This window comes from Momordica charantia, assembly GCF_013281855.1.
Source record: "Momordica charantia cultivar OHB3-1 chromosome 5 unlocalized genomic scaffold, Mcharantia_2.0 BLBB01000005.1, whole genome shotgun sequence".
Classification (NCBI taxonomy): Eukaryota; Viridiplantae; Streptophyta; class Magnoliopsida; order Cucurbitales; family Cucurbitaceae; genus Momordica; species Momordica charantia.
The window spans coordinates 8276604-8291393 of NW_028275163.1; the positions used below are offsets into that span (position 1 = coordinate 8276604).

The 14790-nt window shown below is 36.9% G+C and overlaps 1 protein-coding gene across 15 annotated transcripts in view; it reads left to right on the forward strand.

Annotated features, from left to right (window-relative positions):
- Positions 1-2805: 2805 nt before the first annotated feature.
- The window catches only part of LOC111015226 (Ypt/Rab-GAP domain of gyp1p superfamily protein), a 40788-nt gene continuing 28803 nt past the window's right edge, over positions 2806-14790 (forward strand). For 7 of the 15 annotated variants that reach the window (XR_015790757.1, XR_015790756.1, XR_015790755.1 and 4 more), the window contains exons 1-2: positions 2806-3525; positions 11653-11756. Coding sequence is in view for 2 of the 15 variants with exons in the window: in XM_022290182.2 (XP_022145874.1) it covers positions 3361-3525; positions 11653-11756 (269 nt within the window). In the remaining 13 variants the exon portion in view is untranslated. Of the gene's footprint in view, positions 3526-10214; positions 10343-11652; positions 11757-14790 lie in introns of all 15 variants that reach the window. The other 8 variants (XR_015790758.1, XR_015790759.1, XM_088123829.1 and 5 more) reach the window with 5 other exon arrangements.

Below are 14790 nucleotides of genomic sequence, written 5' to 3' on the forward strand. Positions count from 1 at the left end.
TAAATTTTCTCTTCCAAATCACCATGTAAAAAAATATTTTTTACATCATATTGTAACATGTCCCATCCATGGTTGACAGTAAGGGATAGAAGTATTCGTACTGTATTCATCTTGGCAACAGGTACAAAGTTTTCAAGATAATCAACTCCATATGTTTGAGTATATCCTTTAGCAACTAACCATGCTTTGTACCTTTCAAGTGTTCCATCAGCTTTATACTTCACAGTATATATCCATCGAGAACCTACTGCTTTCTTATCTTTAGGCATATTAACCAACTCCCATGTTCTATTTTTCTCTAAGGCCTGCATTCCAAGATTCATTGCTTGTCTTCCATTCTTCATGTTGTATTACTTCTATATATGTTTTTGGAATATTTACCTGAGTAAGATTCACCATAAAGCTTCTATACTGACTCGAGAGCTTGTCATATGATACAAAGTGAGAGAATGGATATTTAGTACAAGTTCGTTTTCCCTTCCTCAAAGCAATAGGCAAATCCATATCATTAGTAGATACTCTAGTGTCAGGCTCATTACTAATATTTTTCTCGTCAATTTCAGTCCAGAGATATGTTCAGACTCTTGGACTTTCTTATCTTTTTCAGTGTTCCTTTTCGAATAAACTTGTAATGGCATAGTAGTAGGGGGGTTGGATGTCTCCAATGAGGTGTCTAAAGATGAAAAGGATTGACTAGGGTCAATTTCAGTAAGGTTTGGTATAGGTGATGGCAAAGTATTTGAAGGGTTTGAAGGAAAGGTGAGGTTAAGAATAGGTAAATTCTTATCTTCCAACAATATATCCTCCCCCTGAAGATAAGGTGATGTAAAGAAGCTGGTATCTTCATAAAAAATGACATCGATAGAGATGAAATACTTTTTAGAAGAAGGATGGTAGCATTTATATCCCTTTTGAGTGTTCAAGTATCCAACGAAAATACATTTGAGTGCTCGTGGATCAAGTTTGCCTCGTTGATGACTATGAACATGAATAAAAGCTACACAACCAAACACTCGAGGAATCAAGTTATTTGTCGTACAGAAATCAGGGTAAAATTTTGATAGGATATTCATGAGAGTTTTTTATCTAAAGTAGCAGATGGTAGCCGATTGATTAAGTAAGTGGCTGCCAGTATAACTTCCCTTAGAAGGATTTAGGAACATTTCTTTGAAAAAGAAGGGCATGGGTCACAGAAAGGATGTGACCAATTTTTCTTTCGACAACCTCATTTTGTTGAGGAGTTTCCACACAAGACGACTCATGAATGACTCCATGTTTTTGAAAGAGCGATGTTAATGTTTAGTTGAAATAGTCTCCAGCATTGTCAGACCTTAATCGTTTGAGTTTGATTCCAAATTGATTTTCGATCATATGGAAGAATGTTTGAATGGTAGAACCAACATTAGATTTTTGTTTTAGAAGATAAACCCATGAAACCTTAGTACAATCATCGATGAATACAATAAACCAGCATAATTTGGAAGTATTTGGTACGTTGGAGAGACCCCAAACATCACTGTGAATAAGAGAGAAAGGAATTGAAGTTCATTTATTACTAGGAAATGGAACACGCTTGTGTTTAGCAAATTCACAAATGTCACACTGTATTGAATCAAAACTAAAGTTTTGGAACAAATCCAGGAATAAAATTTTAAGAGATCTAAACGAGGCATGCCCGAGTCTATAATGATACAGCCAAAGTTTATTTAAAGAGGGATGAGTTTGTGAGGAAACAAAGACTCGAACATCCTTCCCAACACTATCCTTGTCAATAGGCTCATTAAGATAATAAAGTCCATCTTTTTCTTTAGCAAGTCCAATCGTTTTCCCATTGCCCTGGTCCTGAAAAATACAAGAAGAAGGAAAAAAATATTACTTTGCATCCCAAATCTTTTATCAAATTTCTTACTAATATCAAATCAACAGTTAAATAGGGTATATGGAGCACATTTTTTAAGGTAACATTTGAATTTATTTGGACGTCTCCTTGACTAGCCACTGTTAATATAGTACCATATGCAGTAGATATTTTTTTTATTGCTCGGACAAGGACTATAGAAGATAAAATGACAACTGCTCTTTGTCATATGGTCAGTTGCACCAGAGTCAATAATCAAAGTAGAGAGTTTAGGATGTGAAGTTGTACCTGAAAAGGCTACTGAACATGTACCTTGATTATAATTCTTTTTTAAAGTTTCCAAAAAACTTCTTAGCGTTTCGATCTCATCTGTGTTTAGTTTTCCTGTTTCAAAAATCTCTTATGTCATAACGCCTTTTTGACTTGATCACTAACAGTAGGAGTCATTGAATTCCATAACCAAGACATGATCATTGAATCTTCTTCATCCCATGCATCGAACTTTGGATCTTTCGATTTAGGTCATTCCCCAATAATGTGGTTCAATTTTACTTTTCCTTTCAAGAAAGTTTGAATAAGTTGAGACCATTTTAAATAATTTTTTCCATCCAGCCTATAACTAGGATGGATGTATTGTAGGTCTCCGTGGAAGATTTATTAGTTTCTTCCATGATAGTTTTTTGGAAGCTTTGGTGGAATCCGTTGACTTTGATTAGAGAAGAGTTAAACAAATTGCTTGAGATAGATGGAGTAAACCTGTTGAACCGGACCAAATCAAGTAGAACCAGACCAAAATGCCTGAACCGGACAAAAGTAAACCGAACCGAGGCTAAGCTGAACAGAGGCTAGAAACTGAACCAATAAGAACCGGAAGTCGTGAACCAATCCGAACCGGAAATCGTGAACCGAACCAACAAATGTTTTGATTTCCCTTTTTGAAACCCTAGCAGCCACCCTTTACGACAACAAACATAGCAGCCACGGGAAATCACTTCATCAATGACAGCCACACGAGGCAAATATCCGACGACCACGAAACCTGACGACGGCGGCACTTCTGACGGCGACTCCGACGACTGAACAACTGGCGGTGAAGACGACGACCTTGGCGTCGGAATAGTGGCGATCCAAACCTCGAACAATTACGCGGTGCGTCTGAACGGAATCGACGGTAGCGGTGGCGCGGAGTCTGAACAGGGTCGGCGGCAGAGGCTGGAAGAAACCCTTGAACAAGATGGAGATGGACCCGAATAGGCAGCGGTAGATGAAACCCCACGAATAAGAGAACAGTTAAGAAATTGATCGTTTATCAAGACCAACCAAGAAGAAGCTAAGGCTCTGAAACCATGTCAATTATAAGAAAAATAATTCTCTTGTATATCTTTCAAAGAATTGATACTAAATACAATAGGAAAAAATAATTTAACAAAAACATGAATTTGCTTAGGTATTTGGCTACTATGATGATATTTTTATCTGCATGATTTTCCAGTGCAGTTTGAATGATAAGGTTGTTTTATTTATCAGTGTTCATGCAAAATTTGGAGTGTGCCATTTCCATGGTGCAGGTAAACAGAATGCTTAAGCCAGACAAATGGCAGTCAGCATTTGATAGTGATGGAAAGGCTTTTGGCTTTCAGAAGGCACTCAAATCAATAGTTTTGGGGGTACGTTGTCTTACTATGAAAAAATGCCGAAATTATATCTTAAAAGTAATTTCTTGGGTTTTTTATAATATTTTTTTAGTTCATATTTTATGATCAGGAGAAAGCTATATTAGGTTCTATAATTATTTTGAATATCTTTTTCACTTTACAGGCATCATCATCCTGTTTTATTTGTTTCATCATTAGCAAAAAGGAATTTGATTTAGCCATTTGGATTGCCTGTAATTGTTGAATTTTAATGATAAGGAGAATGACAAATTGACAGTAAATTATATATGAGGTTGGTCGTTGAAAATAATCCAAGTGAAAAAAATACAACAGGATTGGAAAATAGGCGGCGTGTTTCTCCATTGCCCAACTGGTGTGCTAATATTTAAAGGACAATTTTTTATTTTCCCTTCGAGACAATTTTGTTAATGTAAACAAAATTAAAAAGATCACTATAGGATTTATAAAAAGACTCCAATTAGCGAGCATAGAAATTAAAAGAAGAACTCTTGAGTTGGTAGGTGAAGCTGCTCCCTCAGTCAGAAAAGAAGTTAAATCGGGGCTTTTGGGTTAAAAAAGAAAGGGATGTGGTTGAAATGGATTGGAATTCTTTGATGGTTATCTCTAGACTTAGAGTGCATGATAATTGGAAGGCTACTCCTTTGAGAAACCACTTTGAGGTTGATTGTCTTTTTTTTTTCTACAAAATACGAACTTTTCATTGATGAAATGAAAAGGGAAAAAAATTGTTCAGATACAAACTCTCGAAAAACTGAAATAAAAGCATAATGGGAGGAACATGAGAGAAGGGGAATAATGGGAGAATGACTTGGAGAGAGAACACTAGTGAGATGCTTTGAACTTGGCGGATGCGAGGCAATCAAACAAAGATCTTTTATTCTTAAAAATCCTCGTGTTCCTCTCAAACCAGATTTCTGAAAGAAAACTCTTCACCACATTAATCCATAAAAGTCTCGCCGTGGGTGACAAGTGTGTGACAAGTGTGTGACTCCACTTAGTAATTTGAGTCAAATTAGCTTCAGCCCTCAAATAAAAAATCCAATCGATCTTGAATTGACCAAAGAGAGAGATCTAGCCTTGAGTTCCAAAAGAGCAATGGAAGAACAAATGATCAATATCTTCCCCACTCGATTCGCAAAGAACACAAAAAGAAGGAAACAGCGAGGCTGTAGGAAGTTTCTTTTGGATCATATCAGCTGTATTTAACTTCCTTTTGAGCAGAATCCAAGAAAAGATATTAACTTTCCTTGGACTTTTAGACTTCCATAAGGCTGCAAATAATTCCTTAGGCATCGAAGAGCAATTATGCATCTGCAAACTGAATTTACAGTAAACACCCCTGTAGGATCAATAGTCTATACTCTTTGGTCGTCCTCATGAGTAATCGAGAAAGAGCTAATCATGTTTAAAAGGCCAACAAACTCTTGTAACTCATCTTCCTTCAAAGGTATTCTGACATTCTCAAAACAATGTTCCAGGAATCTGTGTCTATATCCCAGAAATCAGAAACAGAACCATGAGGTAACAAGGAAAGCTTATACAATCTAGAAAAACTTTCCTTTAATGGACTAAGAGAGTCCAAGGAGAATGCCTAAAGTAAACCCTACTGCTGCAACCAATTTTGTAGGAAGCAAAGGACTCAACAATCCTCCATTGTGAAGAAATTTTCCTCCATGGGCCTCGGGAACCCCCAAACCTCCTTGGATCTGTCTTCCCCCTCCAAAGTGACATAGGTTCACAGGCAAACTGCCAACCCCATTTGGCTAGAAAAGTATCATTTTTTCTTGCAAGACCACCGATGCCCAGTCCCACCAATGGCCGGTCCGCCATCTTCCAATTAAAGAGAGGTAATATTCCAATTGACCAAATGCTTCAAAGTCCCCTTGGAGTTACCTTCCCATAAAAAATCCCTCATCTTTTGGCACACAGAATAAGGACATATAATAAGTGGGAAGGTTAGCCAAAACTGATTTGAAGAGCCATTGGATGTTGGCTGTTTTAAAAAATATTTCTCTTTCTGGAAGAACTAACGATACTATTGAGGCTTCTAGTTTTAGTGCCCCTATTTTGACAGCTAAGGATTTTGATTCTGCCAATGCATTGTTTGAAGCACCACTCTTAAATGACAGCACAAGTATCGGTCTTAATAATGATGCAATACCAAGTTCTTCATGCACACTCCATCCATTAATATGATTATCAATTCCAATTAAGCCTTTATTACTTTGGCAGACATTTCTCAAGGCTAGAATTCAAACAAAAATTTAAAAGAAAGTTTCTTTTCCTTATCCATGAAGAATTCGAAGAGACTTATGGAACCCTTTCCTCATGTTTACACCATACCTAAATATAGGGTCTTCGGTTCAAATGACCTTGAAAGGATTAATTCGGCTGGATCTCTCTCCTCAAATTTGAATAATGCCTTTAGTGAAGTTTGCAAAGAGACGGTTGGAAATAAAATTACTCAAAAGTCTCTTTTAAACTCAGATGAAGAGATGAATCCAAATAGGCGGTGGTGGAAGAAACCCACAAACAATAAAACAGTTAAGAAATTCAGTAACGAAGACCAACCAAAAAGAAGCCTCAAGGCTCTAATACCATGTTAGTTGATAAGAAAAGAAAATGAATCTTCCTTCCAAAGAATTGATGTAAGACTATAAATAGGAGCTACAAAGAAGAAAAGAAAAGAAACCCTTGCCTATTAGGATAAAAAACACTTACCTATTAGAACAAAGAAACCTAACCTATTAAAACCTAAATACAATAGGAAATTAAAAGATAACAATATAATTTAATACTCCCCCTCAAGTTGGTGATTGAATATTTTCCGTTCCTAGCTTGTTAACCAAATGCTCATCTGTTGTTCAATCATTTAGTAAGGATTACATATGAGACTGCTATCTAACTTCTCTTTTATGAAGTGTCTATCAACCTCAACATGTTTGGTTCTATCATATTTATCTGGATTATGTGCAATACTGATGGCAAATTTATTATCACAGTAAAGTTTCATAGGAATTTCTCATGGAATCTTCAAATCTTCTGAAATAATCTTTGTCCATAGTAATTCGCAGAGGGCAATGCCATTGCTCTAAATTCCACTTCTGAGCTCGATCTTGCAACTACATTTTGTTTTTTACTTCTCCATGTCACTAAGTTTCCACCTATGAAAGTACAATACCTAGAAGTAAATTTTCTATCATCCATCGATCTTGCATAATCTACATCTGTATAAACTTATGGATTGAGTTTCTCGCCTTTCTTAAACAACAATCCTCGGTAAATAAGGAACTTTTCATCTGTATAAACTTATAATTTTCCACTGGTAAGTTTCCTTATTGATGTAGTTAGCAGCTTGTGTGATTTTAAGTCTTTTAAATTCTATTAGTTAGTTTACCCCTTGGTAACTTGTAGTTATCGATAGCTTTGTTCTTTGCCTATAAAAAGGCCTTAGTTGTATCTTATGAAGGCAGAATCTTATCAATAATACTTCCTTTCCTAAGTTGCATTAAGATTGGTATCAGAGCTCCAAGATCCGTGGGCTCCCTATGGCGAACAAAAAGAATCCTTCCAATAGTGGTGATTCTTCTCTCGTCAACAAAGAGGCGGAAGATACTACCGTCCTTTCCCCACGATCCACAACTGTTCGTTTAATGATGGTTGAGGGGGCGGTTGAAAACCTCCAATGGAATGTGGTGGAAATACGCCAAATGTTGAGTACGATGATGGATAAATTGGATTCCTTAAACTTGCAGCACAATCCACCAAAGATGGATCGTGGTAAAGAAGTTCGGAACCAAGAAGTAAGGATTGGCAGCGAACAATATCAACCTGCACCAAGGCTGCCTCAAGAACATCCTTGGGTGCTGGAAAGAATTCATAATCAGCAAGGACAGCCAGCTCTCGATCAAGAATTTCAACATTTTGCTCCAAGAATGTTTCAAGAACCTGTCTTTGTTCCTAGAGGTAATCAAGATTGGCTAGGAGAACGCAATAACCCTAGGAGAAATGACCGTTTTTATAGGCGACAAGAACTACAAGAAGATTCTTCAAGTGAAGAAGAAGAAATTGTCGATTGGCCGCAAGGCAGAAGGAACAACAGAGGACATCACAACTATAATCATGAGGCCACTGAATACAAAATGAAGATTGACCTACCAAGCTTCAACGGTAAGATGGATATTGTTGAGGGGTTTCTAGAGTGGATAAAAAATGTAGAAAGTTTTTTTGAATATATGTCTACTCCAGATAATAAAAAGGTCAAGCTTGTTGCCCATAAGTTGAAAAGTGGCACGTCGGCTTGGTGGGAACAACTAGAAACAAATTTGTCAAAGATTTGGGAAACCTCCTATTCGCACATGGGAAAAAATGAAGAAACTTATGCGTGCACGATTTTTACCTATCAATTCAAGTCCTCTATAATCAGTATCAAAATTGTCGTCAAGGAACACGTACTATAGCCGATTACACTGAGGAATTTCACCGTTTGGGGGCACGCACAAACTTGGGTGAAAGTGAGCAATATCAGGTTGCAAGATTTGTTAGTGGCTTACGGGGGGACATTAAAAAACGGCTTCAAGTTCAACCAATCAGATATTTAAATGCGGCTATAGCAATTACTGTTACTGTGGAGGAACAACAAGCCAATAAAATCAAATTTTAGTATCAGAGGCATAACACGAGTGATGGGCAGTCAACTACTTCAAGAAAAGGTACATCTTTCATTGATAAATCTTTTATTCCAGGTACATCCTCGGGTTCTAAAGGGAAAACCAACGATGATGGTAAAGCAATGGATCAACCTATCAAGAAACAACAAACACTTACAATAGACCCACCTTGGGTAAGTGCTTCCGTTGTAGGCAGGTAGGACATTGGTCCAATGAATGCCCCCAACGAAAGTCGATCACTATTGTGGATGATTCTCAAGAAAGTGATCCATTATGTGACCAAGATTCCAATGAAGAAGTTGCTTATCTTGAACCCGACGAGGGAGAACAAGTTACATGTGTTTTGGAGCGCATTCTTCTAACCCCAAAGACTAGCTCCAATCCCCAAAGACATTCTCTGTTCCGCACATGATGTACTGTCAATGGCAAAGTTTGCAACATAATAATAGATAGTGGGAGTAATGAAAATGTGGTTTCAGATGTACTAGCAATCTCCTAGTGCATGTAATTTGCCTTATCGAAGAACTCTCTTCAGATGCACATAATCTATGGTTTTGATCGATCAACATTCCCATTGGTCTGCTGCCAAGCTTTCCTGTTTCAGAAAGTAAGTCAATCACATATTTCTATTATGTTAGGAATATTCCTGTTAGAATAGGTGACTTCTATCCCAAGAAAATATTTCAACTCTCCTAGTTCTCTTAACTTCAAACTCTTGGATTAAACAATTTCTCAATTTATCTTCTTCATTATTAGTATTGCCAGTGACAATAATATTGTCGACATAAACAATTAGTGCTGTCACTTACCCTACAGTAGAATGTTTTATAAATAATGTATGATCTCCTTGACTGTGTTTATAGCCCATCTTCCTTATAACTTGAGAAAATCTACCAAACCATGCCCTAGGAGATTGCTTTAATCCATACAACCTCGTTTTTAATTTACAAACTTTATTTCCTGCTTGCTTTTACCCTGGTGGAATCTCCATATAAATTTCTTCTTCAAGATCTCCATGCAGAAGAACATTTTTTACATCATATTGTAACATGTCCCATGTATGATTTACCACAAGAGATAAAAGTATTCGTACTCTGTTCATCTTGGCAACAAGCGCAAGGGTTTCAAGGTAATCAACTCCATATGTTTGAGTATATCCTTTGGCAACCAATCGTGCTTTGTACCTCTCAACTGTTCCATCTGCTTTATACTTCACAGTATATAACCATCTTATCTTTAGGCATAGACCAACTTCCATGTTCTATTTTTCTCTAAAGCTTGGATTTCAAGATTTATTGCTTGCCTGCTATTCTTCATGTTGTATTACCTCCATGTATGTTTTTAGAATATTTACTTGAGTAAGGTTAACCATAAAACTTCTATACTGGCTTGACAGTTTGTCATATGTTACAAAGTGAGACAATGGATACTAAGTACAAGTTCGTTTTCCCTTCGTTCAAGCAATCAACAAATTCAGATCTGACTCATCATTAGCAAATGTTGTAATGTTTGACTCATCATTAGGAGATATTATAATGTCTGATTCATCATTAGCTGTTACCAGTGTTTCCGAGGGGCACAGGGCACTCGCCTCAGGCAAGAGGCGAGGCGTTTTTGCCCAGGTGCGCCTCGCAAGGTGCCCAGGTGAGCGCCTTCAATTGGGCGCCTTGGCGCGCCTGTCGCCTGAGGCAAGGCGATCGCCTCCTTTAAAGGGGGTGATCTGCCTAATTTTTTTTTAATTTTTTTTAATTTTTTATGTGTTGTTTTTGTAACACCCCCCCCCCCCCCTACGCGACCCAAACCCTATCTTTGCCTCCCCTTCCTTTCAACATTCACCTTCACGGGCTTCCAGCCTTCACCACCATCAATCTTCGCCGTTGCTTGTCTTTATTTGGAACTAAACTTATAGAATTTGGTTGTTTTATGTATCTTGTTGACATTTACTATTTTGGTATTAATTTTTTAAGGTAGTTTATGCACTATATATATAATTTTTACTTATTTATTAAGGTGCGCCTTGCTTCAATCGGGCGTCGCCTTTGTATCGCCTCTCGCCTCAAGGCGATCAAAGGGCTTGTCGCCTTGTGGTGTGTCTTGCGCTTCGAAAACACTGACTGTTACTATGATATCAAATACAGGTCTGACTCATCATTAGCAGATACTAGCAGATACTATATGTCTGACTCATCATTAGGAGATAGTATAATGTCTGATTCATCATTAGCAGTTACTATGATATTTGATTCATTACTGATTCTTTTCTCGTCAATTTCAGTCCCAGAGATATGTTTAGACTCTTGGACTTGCTTATCTTTTTTAGTGTTCCTTCTTGAATAAACCTGTAATGGTATAGTAGTAGAAGAGTTAGATGGCCCTGGTGAGGTGTCTATAGGTGGTAAAGATGAGGAGGATCGACTAATGTTGAAGAGTTTGTATTCTTGAACTTTTTCTCCTTTTCGTATATCAATGAGAAGTTGTTTCTTGTTAAAAAAAAGGGTTTAGTACCGGTGATGGTAAAGGATTTGATACAGGAAATGTGAGGTTGGGAATGGGGGAATGGGCAAATCCTTATCTTCCAACAATATTTCCTCTCTTAAAGATAAGGTGAGGTAAAGAAGCTGATGTCTTCATAAAAGGTAACATCAGCAGAGATGATGAATCATTTTGAAGGTGGATGATAGCATTTATATCGAGTATTTGAGTATCCTACAGAAATACACTTGAGTGTTTGTGGATCAAATTTACCTCGCTGATGACTGTGAACATGAACAAAGGTTACACAACCAAATACTCAAGGAATCAAGTTATTTGTTGTTCAAAAATCAGGATAGAATTTTGATAGGATAGCTTCCCACCAAATAGGCGGTGGTGGAAAAACCCATGAACAAGAAACAATTAAGAAATTGATCGGTAACAAAGACCAACCAAAAAAGAAACCTCAAGGCTCCGATACCATGTTAATTGATAAGAAAAGAAAATTTTTTTTCCTTACTTCCAAAGAATTGATGCTAGAATATAAATAGGAGCTATAAGGAAGAAAAAAAAGAAACCTTTGCTTATTAGGATAAAAAACCCTTACCTATTTCTTATCAAAAAAAAAAAAAAAAGAAAACACTTACCTATAAGGAAGAAAAAAAAGAAACCTAATTGTTTTTACATGTGTACCTGTTTGGTTATCCGTTCTTTCTTTGTATTATTTGTTCATTTCTGATAAAATACAAAGTTCATTGAACAGTATGTACAAACAACCAGATAGTTAAAAAAATGATATCTAGCTTAACAAAATTGTTAGGCAATAATTACCAAAAAGGAACTATTTTAAGAGACATAAAAAAGACAATAATGTCATTTTTTTTTTGGGTTCATTTGATCACAAAACTGGTAGTTTTATTGATGCTTCATTGTCTTACCGTGCATAAAACAGTCAAGTTTAACTGTGGTATGGCAGGGTGTGGATCCGTCTATTAGGGCAGAAGTATGGGAATTTTTGCTTGGTTGTTATGCTGTAGGTAGCACTGCTGAGCATCGAGGTCAACTAAGAACAGCCCGAAGGTTTTTACCTTCCCTGAACGAAAGTTCTCTTTTGTCATGTCAGATTATTTTTGTTTATTTTTCTTCTTCATAGACCTAGTTATGCCTGCATTTTACTATTGTGCCCTTTATGCATCCCTGTAAATTTATACATCTTATATGGGACGACAAGGAATAAACTCTCTACCCATTTTGCTTATTCATTTGTTTTTAATTCATTTATTTTAATTATTTTCTTGAACTTTCTATATCCATTTTAGTTTTATTTTTTCATTTATTGCTTTTGTTTTCTAAAATTAAATAAAGGTTAAATGATGTACTTAGTCCCAAACTTAAGATTTTGATTCTAATATGACATCATGTGTGTTGATGGAGTTATAGGTTAATTCTCAGCAGATAAACTTGATCTTCTTGGAGTGTTTCTCCTTCCAAATTTTGTCTTGTAGATGTTGGACTTCTTTCGTGAGTCTCGTGACTGAGAGTAAGATTCTTGAATAATGACCTCACCGAGAAATTGTTAAAAGGATCACCAAGCCATAGCCATTTATTTTCTGTGGAGGACGGGCTATCCATGGGAGCTTGTGAGAGAGAACCATCCACTAGGAGATTTCATCCTCTGTGAAAATAATAAATCCAAGAGATTGTCACTGTGGACCAAGATTCACAAACATGAGCATTCTTTTTTTAAGGGACAACCACCTATTTTGCCAGAAGCTGATTTTGATGCCCTTCCTAATTTTACAGTTATGGTTAATCCTCCTAAGGGCAAGAGAACAAGTGTTTTTTTTTCTCTAATTATTATTATTTTTTTTAAATTTCTAATTCGAATCAATGAATGAACTGAATGGAAACTCACGGAGATTCCAGCATACCACTCTAGTTGGAGTTGATGGAAACTCAAAAACTCAGAAATTAGATAGTTCTCAATAAATGTTGTTCTACTTTCTCCCCAATACTTCTTTCTTTTTGTAAGCCACCCAGAACTTTCAACTTCATAAACATTCAACACAGCAAGTAGATTTATGTGTTCTGGTTTAGTATTCTTAGCATCTTTTCTGAGCTTGTATTCCTCTTGTTATGTTAGTTCTTTGTTATTTTTGTATTCTCTCTTCGTTTTTCACTCATTTGGGGGTTTGTATTTTGAACATTTTTCCTTTTCATATATCAATGAAAAATTGTTTCTTGTAAAAAAAAACATTCAACATAGCATTATGCGACAACTTATTTTTACCTTTGATAAAAAAGGCTAAAAAGTATCCGGACTATATATGGTTAATTGAAATGCTTCCACCTTTTCAACATTTTACCTCTCTGAAACTCAAGCTTTTTATGATTTCCCCCAACAGGTGAGCGTAAATAAAATACAGGTATTTTTTCCTTCTTGCATACCAATCAATAAGCCCCAATACCCAGCCTTTGCCCATAAATATTAATACCACTCATTGCTGATTTGTCCTACTGGCTTCCAAAGCAAAAACAAATTTTAAATTTCTAATTGTTTGGCTTTCCTCGCCCTTTGTCAGATGGGGAGGCGACAAAAGTTGTAGCCTTTCTTTTGCTCGTGGGTAACTTTGAGGTGTATTTGAGGGGGGGCCTTGGCTTTCGGGGCCTTGAGGCCTTCTCATGTAGCTTTTTGTCGCTTCGTCCTCACCTGTCTCTTCTTTCTCCTCTCTTTGGAAGGTAAAGATCTCCAAGAAGGTCAAATTCTTTGTGGGGTTGGTCTTGCATGGGAGAGTTAATACCTTAGATCGTATTTGGAGACATTCCTCCTTTGTGTTTGGTTCATAGTGGTGCAATCTATGGAGACATTCCTCCTTGTGTTTGGCTCGTAATGGTGTAGTCTATGCAAATATGCGTCAGAGGATCTTGATCATATCTTGTAGAGCTGTTCGTTTTCTCAAGCCTTATGGAGTTGTTTTGTGATGGCTTTTGGGATTTACGGGGTGCGTAATAGATATTCTATGATGGAGGAGGTTCTCTTGTATCCTTCGTTCCAAGACAAGAGCAGAGTCCTTTGGCATGGTTGTTTCTTTGCTATCTAATAGGAGATATGGCTGGAGAGGAATGATATAATTTCTAAAGGGGTTGAGAGGTCCTAGGTGGGATGTTTAACACGTCTTTGTGGGCATCTGTTTCTAGATTGTTTTATAATGATCAGTTAGGTCTTATTCTTTTGAATTGGAGGACTCCTCTTGAGGGGTTGGTTTTTTTATTCACTTGGAGAGCCTTTTTGTAATTCCTTTGGTGCCTTTTGTAATTTAATATCTATCAATAAATTTTTTTTTGGAAACTCGGAATTGATGCCTATGGATTTGCCAGTTGGATTCCTATAACCGGGGGTGTTGACGGCCACCCATCACTGTAACCGACGTTGTGGGATTCGTCTTCGAATTGGGGGGGGGGGAGCCCTAGCTACGTGGCCCTCGGGGCTCAAACCAGGGAGGGGGTATCCCCATTCGGTCACAAACCGACTACGCCATCACCTGCCGGTGGTAATATCTAACAATAAAAATTGTCTCATATTTTAATATTTTAAATAAATGAATTACAAAAAGTGTCTATCATTTTAAAAAAGTTTGAGAAAGATTTAGAAAGACTGCACCAAGAGGAACTCAAAAAATGAACAATGTTCTAAAGTGCAGCTCAATTAGATTTCTTTTTAAGAAAGTTCTTAGGTTTCTTAATCATAATTTTCAGAGTAGCCTTGACTATTCAGGACCAAAGAATTTTGTCCACAGAATTGAAAGAGAATCTGCAAAGATGCTGTTTTTCATGTGAAAGGGTTCTACATGGAAAGCACCATAAAATGCTGTAGGCAATGAGGAGTTCTGATCCAAATACCATAGTAATTGGAACTACTATGCACAATACGTTGGTCCAAAGTCCAGACTTGGTATGTAAAAGAAGACAAACCACTCTTAAATGGAGAACTCAGAATATGAAGAGAAGATAACATACTCTTAAATGTAGGACTCCAACGGTAACTGAAGTTTAAAGGTAAAGAAATCTGAAAAGACAAGAATACCAAAAATAAAATGACATGAGCACTAATTGG